At 32.5% G+C, this 19,082-nt stretch overlaps 1 protein-coding gene across 1 annotated transcript; it reads right to left on the bottom strand.

Moving 5' to 3' along the window:
• Positions 1–4,302: 4,302 nt before the first annotated feature.
• On the bottom strand, positions 4,303–19,009 carry LOC127700432 (endonuclease/exonuclease/phosphatase family domain-containing protein 1-like). Its single transcript, XM_052203893.1, has 8 exons — positions 18,436–19,009; positions 13,602–13,653; positions 12,359–12,466; positions 10,673–10,801; positions 10,288–10,423; positions 8,795–8,848; positions 6,248–6,388; positions 4,303–4,899 (listed from the first exon to the last, which is right to left on the bottom strand). The coding sequence occupies exons 1-8, from the start codon at positions 18,759–18,761 to the stop codon at positions 4,730–4,732; spliced, it is 1,116 nt and encodes a 371-aa protein (XP_052059853.1). The 5' UTR covers positions 18,762–19,009; the 3' UTR covers positions 4,303–4,729.
• Positions 19,010–19,082: the final 73 nt, after the last annotated feature.

The following is a 19,082-nucleotide window of genomic DNA, read 5'->3' on the forward strand; positions in this document are numbered from 1 at the left end:
ATTTTCCAAGACAGGAAGGCTATGATTTGTCAGAGAAAAGACCGGAACAGCAAACGTCTCCACCAACTAATTTTAAGTAAAATCATCAAGTCGAAAACGGATCTATTTCCTCTTCCTGCAATATTCATTCAGATAAGTGAAAAACTGGTAAAACATTTACAATGGATTCTTCTTCAAACCATTCACGATCATTTTTGATCATCGTAATAAACATTTCAGAAGTAACTTTGTACAAAATGGTTCTACTAAAACGATTTCTAGATTTACATTGGAAATCAAATACACTCGGAAAGCGATTTGTGTTTGTACCTGCTAACATAGCAGCATTCAACGTCTTCGTTGTTTAACATAAGCACAACACTACTGAGATTCCTAATTAAAGTACTAGTAGTTGCTTCCTTTAACCTCAACGTTAGAAACCTTTACAGATAAACACTCCTCAATAACGACTTAACTAAATGCTAATACTAAACGCCACAAGGTTCCCTTTTAGTATTGCCTTCCTAATGACACATGAAAGCATATAAAAGTGAAGCGAAAAACACCAATGAGATATTCACACTGATATGTCGAAAACGCACTGACAATGGCATGGCAAAAACCGAAAAAATCCACCAAAAGACAAACAACAGTATACAAAACACAACATAGAAAACTTAGGACTTGGAAACACGAACACCACCAAAAACCGGGGGTTACCTCAGGTGCTCCAGAAAGGTAAGAAGATGTTGCTCCACATGTGGCACCCGTCGTGTTTTTCGTGTAAGTACAAACCCGTAGATAAGTCTAAATAGGCAGGTCACATTCGAAGAAAATAGGAGCAGCAACCCTATATCAAGGATATCATTGTAGAAAAGGCAAGCTCTGAAATATCGTATCAATTGAAAGATATATACTCCATATGCAGGTGCTAGTGAAATGTTGCTACATATAGAAATAGAAAGTTGCAACAAATATATTACGTTTTAATATGCTTTTACCTAATAGTTGAAAATACACATATTTCGATTGTTCTCATTATTGCCATTGCAACCGTTAAGGAACTCCCTTTAAATTATGTTGACAAAGGTAATGTTGATAAAGTCATTAAATTTCTCTGATGTAAAAACAAAACAATTTGGAAATCTGGGATAAGTATCGTTCTTTTACAGTTTGTCTCTCTTGACAGTTATGAATTTTCTACACAACCACACAATTTTATCACGCAAACACTTTTTTATGAAATAAGTGCTCTTTCGATAATTCTTGGTGTAGCTTATTCAACAATCTGTCGCAATCGTCAAACTGTCTTTATAAATAAGGAAAATTTACGCATAATTCTCAAAGTAGATTCACTCTTACTAAATCAAACATCAATATCCAATCCTAAGTTTTCTATGTTGTACTAGACTTTGGTATACGATTTCTCAGGAATATTTTTATACCAATATTTATGATGAAGGGGTAACTTTTCTTTTCATATTGTAAATGTTCTGTTTCTTAACTGTGGTGTTTCATTTTTTCCTTTTTATGAAGTGCACATATATCAGTTTGTTTTTATTTACGCGTTTTTGCATTGACTTCACAGACTTTTAGTTTTATATAGTTATTGGTTAAAAGTGTTGATGTTTAAACATGGTGTCTGGTATGTTTTGGAGAATGAACATTAGTTCGTAGATTAGATTTATTGTTAGAAGCTAGACTGAAATGTGCCTTCTGTTTTGTCTTTGTTAAGAAATTATTTAAGTCTTTAACTTGCATTGTACAAGGTCGTGTCTTCTTAACAATTTAAAATGTTTCTCTATGAACACTTCTTATGAATATATTCACCTATATTTGATTGCGTGACGGCACGGTTTCATATAAACAGATAAGTACTATGAGTTTCCTGTCAGTACCTGAGAACATTCTTTGAAGTATTGTTTTGTTCGCGTTTGGTTTGGTTTTTATTTATTACAAGAGTAAAATCGTTTTCTTGTACTAATTGTAAATTTTGTATGTATCCCGGTTAGTCCACTGAAATTAAAAGGGGAGGTTGAGATTGTTCAGTAGTTGAGAGCACTATTTGAATTATTGATTTGTTTGTACTTCTGGTTTTGTTTTTTCCGAGTAAAGTACATATCCTGTACCGTTTCGTAATGTATGTTTTATATATTTTTGTTAATCCGCTGGCCGAAATTAAAAGTAGGAGGTTGAGATCTCAAATAATAAATTAAACTCCGCCATGGCTATGTTCAAATTTTCGTTACTACAATCACATCCCTATTTTCTCGATTGTGACATCCCCAGATGAAACCTATTACCGAATTTGTAGTTACAGGAGCAAACACTATGGGTGAGACAAATGGAACAGGATCTGCTTACATTTCCGGAACAACTTGGATACCACCGTTTTTTATGGGTTCGTTTTGCTAATTATGAGTTTTCTATGTAGCTTTTATAGACCGTTGTTTGTCCCTTCGTATGTTTTCTGGGTTTTTTTGCCATTGCGTGGACACTTTATCTTTAACATATGAGTTTTAAATGTACCTCAAGTATCTTCCATCTCTTTTTTCGATGTCTTTAAGTTCTCAATGATTTTTTTTTTTTCAACTTTTGGTAGCAAGGCATTCTTCATCGAACTATTTACCATAGCTCTATTTCCTTTACAATTTAATTTTTTTTTCATAGATTTTCATTTCTTTTCATTTACTTCCATTCTTGCTTCGTAAATGCATGCGTTCATATGCGACACAGATGAGTTGTCAAACAGGAAAAAACATGTCACTGTAAGGTTGAACATATTTCAGTACATGAAACGTAATTTATACACATTTGACACTTTAAAATTTGCTCTTTACACTTTGTATCGAACAGGTACTTATTCAGACTGTTAATATCAGGCTGTTTTGTACTTATTTATACTGTTTATATCAGGCTTTTTTTGGTAATTATTCAGACTGTTAATATCAGGCTGTTTTGGTACTTATTCAGACTGTTTATATCTTGCTGCTTTTGGTACTTATTCAGACTGTTAATATCGAGCTACATGTTTTGGTAGTTATCCAGACTGTTAATATCAGACTGTGTTGGTACTTACTCAGACTGTTAATGTCAGGCTGTTTTTTGTACTTAAATTTCTCGGTTATTTGTATAAAATTACCACTTGTTGGTATAAAAAATAAAGAAATCATAAACAAAGAAAAAGATACAATACCATGGTCAGAAGAAATAACTACGAAAAGACTAACAACAGTCTACAAAACAAAACACATAATACTAAATACTAGTAAAACACGAATCCCCACCAAAACTGGGGGTGATTTCAGGTGCTCCGGAAAGGTCAGCAGATTCTACTCCACTGGCAACACATACCGTGTAACTCTTGAGATAAAAAGATTACGATTTATATAAGGTGAGTTTGCATTATAAAGTAGCAGATTGGTGAAAATCTCTTGTCTTACAGAAAACATAGGAATGCATTGTCGTTACCATTCTTCCGTTCTCTTTTCGTCAATTGTGACATCACTTTTATACTTGACGCCAAATTTGTACTTTCCATTAACAACACGATGGGTGACACATGTGGAGCAAGATATTCATACTCTACCAGAGCACTAGAAAGCAACCCCTGTTTTTATTTTGATTTTTGTTGCTAAGTCTGTTTTTTATGTCTTTTTTTGTATACTTGCATTTGTCTTTTCTTCGATTTTCGGGGTTTTTTTGCAATGATTTTGTAATGAGGATGTGAGGACATGATTGTTCTTTGACCATTGGAACATATCCATACTCATTTGTGATACAGATATTCAATGACAGCCAACCAAATCATGCTAGCTTCAGAGATACTGTCGAAGGGACGAGTCAAACGTTTCCACTATGAAATCTATTGTGAATAATATCGCCGAAGAAAGCGATTGCACTAACGGAAAGGAAATTTGTTAAGGTACATCACTGATTGCCTCTCTTATTGTTTACCTGCACTGTAGTAAATGCTCCGTAAATAATAAAATTTGTTTTTAAACTAAGGTTTCTAAACTTCTCAGACTGTAAATCATTTGTCTGAGCCGTATTTATGCACAATGTTTCTAAATTTGGGGATTTTTTGTCCTTCATCTTCGTATTTCGAATCAACGTTTTTGATTCAAGCTTCACTAATGAGTCTTGCGTAGACAAAAAGTGCGTTCTGCGTATCAAATATAAGCCTTGTAAATATAAGCGATGAGGTTTTTTTACAATGTATTTCATTTCATTATAATTCTTAATTTTTTTCTAGGATTATTTTTCATGATGGATAATTGCAAAGAGCACTTCGAGCTTTAAAGATAATGCATATGTCTGAAATGGATTTGTAATAATTTATTTGATAAATTACAGTAATAAAATAATATATAACACAATTGTATTTAGATTAAAACTATATTCGAGGTAGATTATTGTTTCTTTTCTGTCTAGCACTATATATACATATATATGTCATTGCTTTTGTTTATTACTTCAAGAACAGATATTGTTTAAACTGCTCAGTCTTCCAGTAAATATATTTTTTTCCCTCTACGAATACGTCCAGTGGTTTGAATGAATTGAATGAGTAATAATAGAAATGTATTGCAACATGCTTGATATATATTTGAATATGAGATAATTATTCATTTATAATTATCCTTTTTCTACCATATTGCACACAGAGGGCGTATTAATCAAGTGAATACTCTATTTCTTATGATCCTTTTCTTCTGCTGTCATATAATTTTATGCTTCAAATTAAATATCAAAGAGTAAAATTAGTATCTGGAATAACATCTAGATCTGCTGAGTCATAGTCTTTCCCTGTGCATAGCTCTGTCCAAACCGGACAGTGGTCACTGACAACACCTCCCCATGACCATCCGTTAGGTATCAATGGACTTGTCAGATTTACTCTAATTACCCCGGAATTACCTGAAAAACATTAATGATATCAAATATGAACGACGAAGTTATATTACATTTGTTTACGTCTGATACGGACATATAATTCATTTGTAAGTGGTAATTGTTTTTTTCATAGATATTGTCCTTCTTTAACTGGAAAAATTGTTATCACTATAGCTTGTAGTCCATTAAACACGAATAACTACATAAACCATACCACTGTTAATGAGCTAGATGCGCAATTTCAACAGATAATGTCTCTCCAGCGATGGTTGAAGACAAATTAAATGAAAGTCCAAAATACAATTAACTTTGAAGATTTTATAATAACAAAGAATGACCAAAAGTAAAAACAAAATCCGGGCAAAGAATCAGAGATACGAATTAGGGAGATACATTCCTTAATGTAAAATGGATTATAAAATTGTATAACGGCAAATTTTAATTGAATAATAATCTTATATTCATACCAGTATCCAAGTACTGGCTACTGGTCTGGCGATACTCCTGGGAAGTTACAGTCTACTAGCAGAGGTATCGACCCAGTGACAGTATTAGCATTAAGTATGGTTTAAATCATGTCAGTACCGAATAACTACCTAATGAGCTGATGATACCAATTTACTGCACCAGATTCGCATTTCGACTACTAGTATTAATATCTCTTTAACATTGCTCAAAGCTAAGATCTATTACCAACTATTTTACTGCACAATATAAGTTATGTAAAATATCATTTCTTTAAAGTTTATATCATAAAGGCTATTCCGTCATGTCGAACACATTGGAATCGGTTTTACATGCTTTTAAAACAGTTTAATTGTGTAATTGTAAAAAGACACATCATACATTTTAGAGTGATGCCAGATACCCAAGGTATCAGGTGGAGGACGACGTACAAAATTTGAGATACGAATTATTTGATGAACATTGATTTAAAAACAGCATTTAGCATTTCAAATACAAGAAAAGAAAACTAATTCATCTAGCATCTAACTAGACGGTCCTCACAAATATCATCATAAAAACGTAATCGGAGACAACTTTATTTTTAATAGATAATTGCAGTTGGTCATCTCTATATAAGATATGTCAAACATAAAATGTGTATACCATATAAAAACAAGATGATATATCGGATTCACTCGTTCTGTGAACAACCTTCTTTTTTTTTAGATTTTTACGAATTATAGAACACATAAGTTTTCCTTATTTTGTTTGTTATTCATCCCGAGACCTCAATCAACAGAGGCAAATATAAAGTTTCATACACTGTCATGAATACTTGTTACTGTTGTACTCTTTACAACATGATGCAATACCTGTAAATAAGCCAATCTTAATGTCAAGAGCAACAAATTATATTCTTCTATACCTGAAAATGCCTTTCTGGTGCCGTTACTTATCCAAATATGATCATACTTTTGGCTGCCTTTAGGGTTGTTGTTGCTTATGTTCGTAAATTCACCCACTGGAAGGCAATTGTCATAATCTTTCTTCCGCAAAATGTCAAAATCTGCAGATAAAACCACAACTATCTTATTCAGTTGCATTTGATCAGGTGATATTATATTATTTTCCAATTTAGGTATTTTTGACAGATGGGCAATGTACTTCATACAAGTTTTAACTTTTCCTCCGATTTATAAGTTAAATTTGATTTAATTTAAACATTCATTTAACAAAGCTTCAAATAATATTGTCTTTGTATGTAAATCGTATTACTACGAGTGTCTTGTAAAAGAATTAGGAATAAATGAGCACTCAGGTAATCCCACATACAAAAACATATCATTTGACAAGGATGAGATTTTGGCGAATCATAAGTCCTTCATGGCTTCAATGAACATTGCATTGAACAACAAATCAGAGGACTTACCTTGTTTCTATTGGATACCTAAACTTCACAAAGTTCCGTACAAACAGCGGTACATTACCGGCTCATCTGCATGTTCCACTAAAGAATTGTCCAATAGATTGACTAAAATTCTGTCCGCAGTAAAAGAGGGTCTTCAGAAATACTGTGAAAGTGTTTACTCACGTAGTGGTATTAACCATATGTGGATTCTTAAAAACTCTTAAGAACTTCTGGATACTTTTAAATCTCGGTCTTTTTCTGAAATTAGTTCTATCAAAACTTTTGATTTTTCAACCTTGTATACCACCATTCCCCATGTGAAATTGAAAAACCGTCTAAAAGAAATAATCCACAATGCTTTTCAACATAAAAATGGTAGCAAACGCTATAAATTTATTATTTTGGGATACCATAAGGCATATTTTGTTAATAGTGAACAAAAGGGTAAAACATGCTACACAGAGGAACAAGTGATCAGTATGCTGGAGTTTCTTATTGGCAACAAATTATCGGCATTCCTATGGGAACGAACTGTGCACCTCTCCTTGCCGATCTCTTCTAATTTTCATGTGAATCGGAGTTCCTTCAGACACTTGTCAAAAACAAGAAGATCAAAGAAGCCAGGTTATTTAATTTCACTTTCAGATATATTGATGATGTTCTTTCCATTAACAATCCGAACTTTTCTGATTGGGTTCCATTAATATATCCTCCAAAACTAGAAATTAAAGAAACAACAAACACGGCTTCCTCCGCCTGATTTTTAGACTTTAACCTCGAATTTGACATACACAGTCATCTCAGTACCAGAAAATATGACAAACGAGACGATTTTAATTTTGAAATTATCAATTTCCCCCACCTTATTAGCAATACACCAACTTCACGTGCATATGGGATATACATTTCCCAACTTATTCGGAATTCAAGAGCTTGCAGCTCCTACTCAGAATTTGTAAAACGTCACCAGTGTCTGAGCAGAAAGTTGATGAACCAGGGTTATGTCAAAGAACGTCTCGTCCTTTTTCTAAAAAAAAGTTCATCGGAAGGTACCAAGACCTTGTTGATAAATATTCCGTATCAATTTCACTAATAATACACGATGGTCTTGAAGTATAGATTCTGCGTACTGACGTTGTTTATCATCTTAATAACGTGTTATAGTATTCTTTTATTTGTCTTTATTAATATTACTTTTACTGTTAAGTCTGTTTTTTGTGATATCCATTTGACGTGACTCTGTACTTATGTATCCCGTCATACTTTGAACGGCAAAATTATTTTATATCTACCAGTGTGACGTCAAACGCGCTATTCTACGCCAGTACTTAAAACCTTCCATCCTTTATGGGTGAATTTTACATAGATAAATAAAATCGTATAATAAAAAAGCAAAATGAGGATGTATGCCTTTTTGTGCTTCTTTGTTACATGTATTTGTTTTAATAGTGATTAAGATGATAACACAATGTTGACTGCTGTACCCCTATTTTTGACATTTTTACCTATTGTGTCTGTTTGTTTTGTTCACGCATCGTTGTCAATATAATGGAATTTAATGCGACTGTCATACAAGTGAGAGGTTTAGCTAGCTATAAAACCAGGTTCAATCCACCATTTTCTACATAAGAAAATGCCTGTACCAAGTCAGGAATATGCCAGTTGCTATCCATTCGTTTGATGTGCTTGAGCTTTTGATTTTGCCATTTGATTAGGGACTTTCCTTTTTGAATTTTTCTCGGAGTTCAGTATTTTTGTGATTTTACTTTTTAGTGTTGAATAATCTTCCCCGAGTAAACCAGTTTGCGTTTGGTGACCGGTACATAAGTTTCAACACCAGTAATTTCAACACTTTCTCAATAATATAGATTTCGGATGCAACTGTTGCTTTTTAGGGACAAAAATTAAAGTATGGGAGTTTTGTGCATCAATACGGATGATTTACATAAAACACAAAGAAAAAGACTGAGTAAAATATTAAGTTGAAAAAAAAGTTCATGCATCAAAATTTCTCCTGTTCATTATACTCATTGATTCCGTTGAACATTACAATATATTACATACCCTCCTTTTGTGGATCTAAATTAAAATCTCCCAGTATGATAATATCTTCTTCTCCTGCAAACAACAAGCGGTTTTAAATACAAATAAATTATAGTTCTCCACATGTACTAAGCAAGTATTTGACAACTAGAAATAATTTCACTTTCGATCATTTGTTACACATAGATGCAAACAACAGAAATGCAGAAGTAATCCTCTTCTTAATTCAGTTTCTTAACGCGTTGAAAAGAAATATGATCTTTTTCTCCGATCGCAATATTTAGGGTTCACAATATCTCTAATTGAAAACATTACATATTACAGACGAGTTGAATCAAAAGTTTTTTCTTAAAGTATGAATCCGATTTCAGTGCGCTTGACACGTGTTTCCTGAATAATCTTCATAGTTTACGCTCGATTTTAACAGTTTAGGAAGCCAAATGTCGAAGGCCCTACAGTGTCCTGTAGATGTTTACATCCTCGCCCTGTGATCTCTATTTGATAGTTGTCTCATTGGCAATCATACCACATCTCTTTATTTTGTATAACAACTAGCGTTCACTCTTAAAAACAAGGGATATTTTTTTAAAAAAAAGAAGATATGGTAAAGCTTCATAAATAACCACAAAATCTCTGAAAATGTAGCAAGCGATGTGATTTGACTTTTCTATTTATAATGTAGCAGGGTTGTGTAAATATGTAGAACTGTTAAGATCTATATGACAAAAAGGACCTTAACAGACCTCATCTGTGTTGATTGATAATACCTATTGTAGTATTTCTGATCATGATAAATAAACAGACAGGTTTTTGATGAGATACAACTGTGATTAATATTTCATACCCATTCGTTTGGCCACTGCTGATTGAGGTTTCCTCCCCAAAAGTATCACCAGCCCAGTAGTTATCACTTCTGTTTTGACATGAAGTATCATTGATATGTTCATAATTAGAAATTAACTGTTTACAAAACTTTTAATTTTTCGAACCACTAAGGATTTTTTACCCCAGGAATAATTGGTAATTACTTTCGGAATTCGGGGATTTTCTTCTATCCCAGGAATAGAATACTTAGCGGTATTTTGTAAAACCTTTCGGAATTGTTGGTCCTCAATGCTCTTCAACCTCGAACTCTATTTGGCCTTTTTAACTTTTTTTGTTACGAGCGTCACTGATGAGTCTTTTTAGTCGACGAAATTCGCATCTGGTGTATAACATTTTGATCCTGGTATCTAGGATGAGATTATTTGCTAATATGTGAGGTATTACATTAGAAAGTGGGGAAGACGACTACTGAGAGGCAATAAAACGTTGGGAATTTGTCAGAAAGCCTGATTACGGTTGGAAATTTAATTTTGGTTTAAAAACAGCCTTTAGGGCAGCATTATGCATGGTCGTATTTCCAAAGTTATCTTCTTCACTCATTCTTAAATATATCAGAAAACAAAAGAAACTAAGACATGCTTATATTTTGCTGTATACCACAGGCATATTCAAAAACATATATTACTTACCCGGATACCGCTGTTCAATGGCATTAATCAGTTCAGGTACTTTATCTATCTCCTCTTGAAGTCTGCTTAAATCTTCATTACCTAAACCGGTCGCTTTTAGATGTACACTGACTATAACACAGTCAAATTTTTTAATCTGCAAAAAAATGTTGCATTTTACAAATAATTGAAGTTCACAGAAAGCTAAAACCAGGCAACACGAACACAAAAATACTGTGGTTGATCTGAAGTGCTCCGAAAAGGGTGAAAAGATCCTGTTTAGTATGCATCATGGGTATAGTTTCTCCACAATAAACAATAACATGTGTTCATACTTCTTCGCAATGGGTCATAGGATATACCTGCTGATAAAATATTTGTCTTTATTCTAATTTAATTAACTTACCTTAAATGTTCCAATGAATGGCGCCCTGGTGAATGCTTTCGGTGCCTTTTTGGACTTTTCCAGCAGTTCAGAATGATTAAAGGTTATTCCTTGCGAAGTGTCATAAAGGAAACCATTATATTCATTACTCTGCAATAGTTTTAAACACATTGTATTTTGTAAATTCATTAAAAATAATATCCAAGTTAAATTCATTTTACGTTACTGTTATGGTACCAACTTAAGAACAAGAAACTTATATAGCCATGCAAGTTACTCTGTCAAACTGTGTGATATTTCGTCCGATTCGATTTTTCGAACTTTTTGTCTTAACTCGAAAAAGATTTATTGAGATGCAAATTATATCTACCGAAGGTTTATGAATTTGATTATTTCTAAGACACATCTACCAATTGGCTATGGTATGAATTCTTATCACTGATTATAACTTATCGAATTTATTATGAGTAACGCCTCGGGTGTTAATAATGGAGCTCTAATTGGTTATCCATTCTACAGAGGAGCGTTAACCTCCAGTTTTGGTCACATTGAGCTGCTAAGAAAGAAAGAAAGAAAGAAAGAAAGAAAAGAATCCAACATTATTCTTTAATTTAAACTGTCGCTATACTCTTGATATCCCTCGCTGAATAGTTATTTGTTTGTCGACTATGTTTATAGCATCTTTCCCATTTAACATGGAATAAAAATATATTAAAGTTACAGTTAAGAATGCTCATATATATGATGTATATCGAGAAATCGATAATGATCGTCGGCTGAAAACTAAACTACGACAAAAAAGATTAGTCTCAATTTCCAATAGTGTACTTTCCATTTTCATGTAGAAACATTCTTGTGGTACCTGTATATGGAGTATATTTCTCATTTTTTGATGCAATATTTCAAAGTTCACATTTAATTTCGTGCTTTCCTTGTTAGCTCACAAAACGTTTTTGAATAAATGCTTCTTATTGTTAAAGTAATCCGTTTTACGGATGATTATCATTGAGTCATCATGAGTTAGTCGACAGTAATTGAATATCCGTGTCAAAGATGACCAAGAACATGCTCCTCTTGTCGGTTTCCCAATATCGATTGTTATAATACCGGATGTTTACTTTCCATGACCAAAAAGACAGGTCCAACAAGCGGGCATGAACTTCTTCGAAACACTAAAGTTTTTCTACCTCAAGCAACAGATGATAAATGCTAGATTTGGCATAACGTTTTGGAATTTTATTTTCAATGCTCTTCAACTTTGTTTTTTATTTGGCATACTTAATGATGCGATTTTAGTGTCACACACGAAACGCATCATTGCAAACAAATTTATAAGCCTGGTATCTTTCTTTCTTTTGTAAAGATTTTACTCTACTGGAGTTAATCCTGCAGTTTCTCAATCATTAGTTTTATGTGTAGTTTTTGTTGACTGCTGTTTGTCTTATCTTAGTTTTTCCTTGGCCATTGTTTTGTTTGTCTTTCATTGAATTATGGTTTTTGATTGCGCAATGGGTTTTTTGTCTCTCCTTAATTCTGTGCAGTGTTTTGTATACTGTTGTTATCTTTTCGTTTTCGACCTATGGGTTGTAATGACCTTTCCTGTGGTCTTTTTTTTTAATAAACATATCAGATATGTCTCAATTTGTGATTCAAAAACTTAGGTGCATTTAATAACTACTTATCCCCGAACAAAACGATATAATATACCCGATACATCCTTCCAGTGGCTTCAGACACCACAAACTTCCATTCTCCACGATGTCCATGCCATTTCTTTGTACACGACAATGATGGAGTATTTAGCTCCTCGCATATCTATAAACAACGTAAAGTTATTCTGTTTAAAAAGAAATAAAAGAACTAAAATTGTAGAAAATACAAATTTTGGGATTATTTAGGTGTCATAACTTGTGGCAAGTTATCTAATTCCATGTCTCCAATTATTTCAATTATCTGTGATTTCATTACTACAAATATTCCTCTTTGTTTTGTACTAGTCTTGAATCAGTTTTAGACATACAACTCGAATTTGGCTGCACAGGTCATGTCAGAACCAAAGTCTATGACAAAAAAGACGATTTCAATTTTCAGCGAAATACCAACTTCACCCGCGTATACATTTCTCAATTCATACGATGTTCAAGAGCTTGCAACTGCTACTCAGACTTTGTAAAACGTCATCGGTGTCTCAGCAAAATATTAATGACTCAGGGTTTTGTCAAAGAAAGTTCCTTGGAAGGTACCAAGACTGTACTATCAAGTACTAAACTTTTTTGTTTTGCGTCTTTTTAGATTTAATTGTACGATTGTTTGGATTGTCTAAGTCAGTTGTGTTGTATATATATCATGTATGTTTACACAATTTTAGCTGCTGGATCCCACTTATTGGCCCGTTAACCAATTATGTCTTTTTAGGTTGATCATGCAATTTTTCAATATGGTGGAACTATATATACCTGTCACACAAGTGTGAGTTTAGCTTAAAACTAATTTTAAACCATTTTTTTTCAGATGATGCTTGTACCAAGTCAGGAATAAAACAGTTGTTTTCCAGTTGTTCCGTTGGTTGGTATAGTCGAGTGTTTGGTTTTGTCAGGTTTTATTGACTTTCCCCTTTTTGAATTTACCTTGGAGTTTGATATTTTTGTTAACACGTTTTTTGTTTTGTTGTTGAAAAAATGGAACCAAAAGTCTATTTTTTAGTATAACCTGCACTTTTGCGCGTTTTAAACTGTTAAAAACGGTCTTCAGTTCGTATCAATAGTAAAATTTGACTTAATGTTTTACCGTAATTATATACAAGTAGTCCATACATATAAACCATAAAATTGTGGTTCTTGATTTTCAGCTATTCTAAGAATATTACTAAATACCAGAGTAGTAATTTATTGTTCCTTGTGTCATTTGAAAACTTTCATTTATATCTTTTTATATCATTTTTTAAATATACCTTTCCTAATGCTATTTTATCTGCAAGCTCTTGAAATGCTACCAAACCAAACCTAAAAGTAACAAATAATCTAAAGCTATATAAGCTTATATAAATGTCGTCTTTTTATAGGACATGGACAATCTTGTAACAAATTGGTTAATTGAAATGTCATGAAAAAACAAGTAAATGTTACTGTGACTTGTTTGTTAGTGTTGCTCTCCACATATTGCAGTTCATTCAAAATTCTATGTTGATAAGAATCAGACATCAGTTTGAATTAACATTCAGTAAAGTAAATTCGAAGCTACAATACGTTGTCAATAGGTTTCCATGGGGAGATAATCCAATATCTTTATAAATGAATATCGATTGGAGTGTCTTATTTCCCTTTAACACTTTATGAAAACATATTTTAGCTAAAGATATATTTAACTGACTATTTTAAATTTGAATTTAAAGACAACGTTGAAGCCTGTATAGAAAAAGACTTTTTAGAAGAGATAATTGAAAATAGTTAAATTTGGAAGTTCGTTTAACAATTCAAAAGTTACTATCTTACCTTTCAAATGACCCATTAAAATTAAAATAATTCCTTAAAAAGTTTAGGTAACATTTGTATTGTAGCAATGAAGTGGAATTGAAGTCTTTAAGGATTGGAACTAAGCTTTATTTTATCACTTCACACTTTGATGACTTGCCTGTGGTTCTATTCTCGTATTAATATTTTACTTAATTTGTACTTTATCTGAAAAGTGTATATATCCTTATGGTTTACTGTAGTATAATTAAGGAATATATCTCCCTCATGCAAAGCTTTGACTCCGTGTCTGGATTTTTCTATACTTTAGGTTCTGTTTGGTTTGATAAGTTCTTCAACGTTTGTATAAGTTTTGTTTTTTGCAAATATCTAGACCTCGGGCATCCCTGGAGAGACATTTAGTATCAAATTGCGAATATGGTGCAGTCAAATTGGTACAGTTAATGTTAATACTAGATTACTAGTAAGTAAACTATCAACTGCAAAAAACGTATATGTTATCATATTTGTTTGATTTAATTGTATGTTTAATATAAAAATAAGATGTGGTATGATTGCTAATGAGACAACTCTCCACAAGAGACCAAATGACACAGAAATTAACAACTATAGGTCACCGTACGGCCTTCAACAATGAGTAAAACCCATACCGCAGAGTCAGCTATAAAAGGCCCCGAAATGACAAATGTAAAACAATTTAAACGAGAAAACTAACGGACTGATTTATGTACAAAATAATGAACGAAAAACAAATATGAAATTCAGCAACAACAACAACCACTGAATTACAGGTTCCTGACTTGGGACAGGCACATACAGAATGTGGCGGGGTTAAACTAGTTTGAAAGCGACAACCCTCCCCCTAACCTGGGAAGGTGGTGTAATAGTACAACATAAGAACAAACTATAAAAATCAGTTAAAAAGGGCTTAACTCATCAGATGGATACAAAGCAGAAATACATCTAACAAAAACACAGAGTGGACGTGGCAGGGTACTTATACATCCCCACAACAAAAAGACACTAAGTACACTTAGAGTACTCGCAGTTACTGACAGCAAGTTCAAAGCCAATAACAACTAAAAAAATATCATGTTTGTTTGGAGTTTTTTAAATAGTTATGTTGTATTTCTATGATGTATGTTTACACAATTTTGGCTGTTGGATCCAAATTATTGTCACGTTAACCAATCATATCTGTTTGGGTTGCTCACTAAATTTTGTCAATATAACAAAACTACGTACAACTAACATATACGTGAGAGGTTTAGCTAGCTATAAAACCAGGTTTAACCAATTATTTTCTTCGGAAAATTCAGTACAAATTCAAGAAAGTGACAGCTGTTTTCCAATCGTTCTGTTTGGTTATATAGTCGAGCATTTGGTTTTGTCAGTTTATCAATACGACGGGTTCCACATGTGGAGCAGGATCTGCTTACCCTGCCGGAGCACCTGAGATCACCCCCGGTTATTGGTGGGGTTCGTCTTTCTCAGTTTTTAGTTTTCTATGTTGTGTTTTGTATACTGTTGTTTGTCTTTTTTGTCTTTTTTCCTTTTTTTGCCATGGCGTTGTCAGTTTATTTTCGACTTATGAGCTTGAATGTCCCTTTGGTATCTTTCATTTCTCTTTTATTGACTTCTCCTTCTCGAATTTACCATGGAGTTCGGCTATTTTTTATTACATCTTTTATCAGTGAGATCTAAAAACGTATTTTCAACACCTTTGTTAATTTCTTGTTCATCCTCTCTTATTAAGACACGCGCTAACATAAAATTTTCAAATATTAAAACAATGAAAAATATCTCCGTTGAATATTTTTTTACAAAAGCCACTGAAATGAAGTAAATTAATGCTACACGTTTTGTTTAAACGTCGTTTTCTAAGGCTAACTGTGTACAGTTGAAAAACTAATACCTTATAAACTTCTATACATAAAAAAGAAAGTAAAACCACCAAAGCAGTAATTCTAATCTAGAATATCCTGTCGAAAAGAATTTAAAACCACCAAAGCAGTAATTCTAATCTAGAATATCCTGTCGAAAAGAAAGTAAAACCACCAAAGCATTAATTCTAATCTAGAATATCCTGTCGAAAAGAATTTAAAACCACCAAAGCAGTAATTCTAATCTAGAATATCCTGTCGAAAAGAATTTAAAAACATCAAAGCAGTAATTCTAATCTAGAATATCCTGTCGAAAAGAATTTAAAACCACCAAAGCAGTAATTCTAATCTAGAATATCCTGTCGAAAAGAATTTAAAACCACCAAAGCAGTAATTCTAATCTAGAATATCCTGTCGAAAAGAAAGTAAAACCACCAAAGCAGTAATTCTAATATAGAATATCCTGTCGAAAATAAAGTAAAACCACCAAAGCAGTATTTCTAATCTAGAATATCCTGTGAAAAAGAAAGTAAAACCACCAAAGCAGTAATTCTAATATAGAATATCCTGTCGAAAAGAATTTAAAACCACCAAAGCAGTAATTCTAATCTAGAATATCCTGTCGAAAAGAAAGTAAAACCACCAAAGCAGTAATTCTAATCTAGATTATCCTGTCGAAAAGAATTTAAAACCACCAAAGCAGTAATTCTAATCTAGAATATCCTGTCGAAAAGAAAGTAAAACCACCAAAGCAGTAATTCTAATATAGAATATCCTGTCGAAAATAAAGTAAAACCACCAAAGCAGTATTTCTAATCTAGAATATCCTGTGAAAAAGAAAGTAAAACCACCAAAGCAGTAATTCTAATATAGAATATCCTGTCGAAAAGAATTTAAAACCACCAAAGCAGTAATTCTAATCTAGAATATCCTGTCGAAAAGAAAGTAAAACCACCAAAGCAGTAATTCTAATCTAGAATATCCTGTCGAAAAGAATTTAAAACCACCAAAGCAGTAATTCTAATCTAGAATATTCTGTCGAAAAGAATTTAAAACCACCAAAGCAGTAATTCTAATTTAGAATATCCTGTCGAAAAGAATTTAAAACCACCAAAGCAGTAATTCTAATCTAGAATATCCTGTCGAAAAGAAAGTAAAACCACCAAAGCAGTAATTCTAATCTAGAATATCCTGTCGAAAAGAAAGTAATACCACCAAAGCAGTAATTCTAATCTAGAATATCCAGTCGAAAAGAAAGTAAAACCACCAAAGCAGTAATTCTAATCTAGAATATCCTGTCGAAAAGAATTTTAAACCACCAAAGCAGTAATTCTAATCTAGAATATCCTGTCGAAAAGAATTTAAAACCACCAAAACAGTAATTCTTATCTAGAATATCCTGTCGAAAAGAATTTAAAACCACCAAAGCAGTAATTCTAATCTAGAATATCCTGTCGAAAAGAAAGTAAAACCACCAAAGCAGTAATTCTAAAATAGAATATCCTGTCGAAAAGAATTTAAAACCACCAAAGCAGTAATTCTAATATAGAATATCCTGTCGAAAAGAATTTAAAACCACCAAAGCAGTAATTCTAATCTAGAATATCCTGTCGAAAAGAAAGTAAAACCACCAAAGCAGTAATTCTAATATAGAATATCCTGTCGAAAAGAAAGTAAAACCACCAAAGCAGTAATTCTAATATAGAATATCCTGTCGAAAACAAATTTAAACCACCAAAGCAGTAATTCTAATCTAGAATATCCAGTCGAAAAGAATTTAAAACCACCAAAGCAGTAATTCTAATCTAGAATATCCTGTCGAAAAGAAAGTAAAACCACCAAAGCAGTAATTCTAATCTAGAATATCCTGTCGAAAAGAATTTAAAACCACCAAAGCAGTAATTCTAATATAGAATATCCTGTCAAAAAGAAAGTAAAACCACCAAAGCAGTAATTCTAATATAGAATATCCTGTCAAAAAGAAAGTTAAACCACCAAAGCAGTAATTCTAATATAGAATATCCTGTCGAAAAGAAAGTAAAACCATCAAAGCAGTAATTCTAATCTAGAATATCCTGTCGAAAAGAATTTAAAACCACCAAAGCAGTAATTCTAATCTAGAATATCCTGTCGAAAAGAAAGTAAAACCACCAAAGCAGTAATTCTAATCTAGAATATCCTGTCGAAAAGAATTTAAAACCACCAAAGCAGTAATTCTAATATAGAATATCCTGTCAAAAAGAAAGTAAAACCACCAAAGCAGTAATTCTAATATAGAATATCCTGTCAAAAAGAAAGTTAAACCACCAAAGCAGTAATTCTAATATAGAATATCCTGTCGAAAAGAAAGTAAAACCATCAAAGCAGTAATTCTAATCTAGAATATCCTGTCGAAAAGAAGGATTTTTGTCATGAACCATGTGAACCTTACCCATTTTCCAGAATTGTCATACAAACAACTTCTCTCACTCCAGGATTATTAGCTTTTTCCTCGTCGAATCGTTCCACATTCCAACTAGCTATTCTTACTACACCTTTGTTTTTATGTTTAAAATTAAACTGTGTCACTTGCGGTCGAGAGGAAGATTTTATGATCGTGATTATTGGTTCTAACAAATTTATTATGTTTTCCGTGGATTCAGATAAATGTTTGTTCATACATGTAGTTTCAGTTATTTCGTAGTTACTTTTCACCTCCTTCTCTTCGATTTCACCAAACTGACTTTCACAATTAAAACAACTATTCACTATTCCCATGTTTAAACCATAAAATGAATGAATTTTTCAAAACAATGAGAAATCCGTCTATAAATATCACAGTTAAATCGATCCTTAATCAATAAATATTATAACATTATAAATTCCGTTTTATAACGTTACTTTACCAAACAGTATTTTTTTCTCAAACCTTATATACAATTTCATGATTTATATACATGTATATGAAAGTAGTACTATCTACAAGTAAGTCTGACTTTTCGTTTATCAACAGGAAGGTGTTTAAACGTGTACAAAATATGTGTACAAACATTGGATATACTTTTGTAAACAATTTAAATGCTGTTGTATATAGGTCGT

Source organism: Mytilus californianus, unplaced genomic scaffold (genome assembly GCF_021869535.1).
Source record: "Mytilus californianus isolate M0D057914Y unplaced genomic scaffold, xbMytCali1.0.p SCAF_5, whole genome shotgun sequence".
NCBI lineage: Eukaryota > Metazoa > Mollusca > Bivalvia > Mytilida > Mytilidae > Mytilus > Mytilus californianus.

Excerpts from the sequence above, each read along its gene's own strand:
- LOC127700432 (XM_052203893.1), bottom strand. The coding sequence starts at position 18,761 with ATGGGAATAGTGAATAGTTGTTTTAATTGTGAAAGTCAGTTTGGTGAA. Across the intron at positions 13,654-18,435 it reads ATGACAATTCTGGAAAATGG|GTTTGGTTTGGTAGCATTTC; the intron begins GTAAGGTTCACA and ends TGTTACTTTTAG. Across the intron at positions 10,424-10,672 it reads CATTCATTGGAACATTTAAG|ATTAAAAAATTTGACTGTGT; the intron begins GTAAGTTAATTA and ends ATTTTTTTGCAG.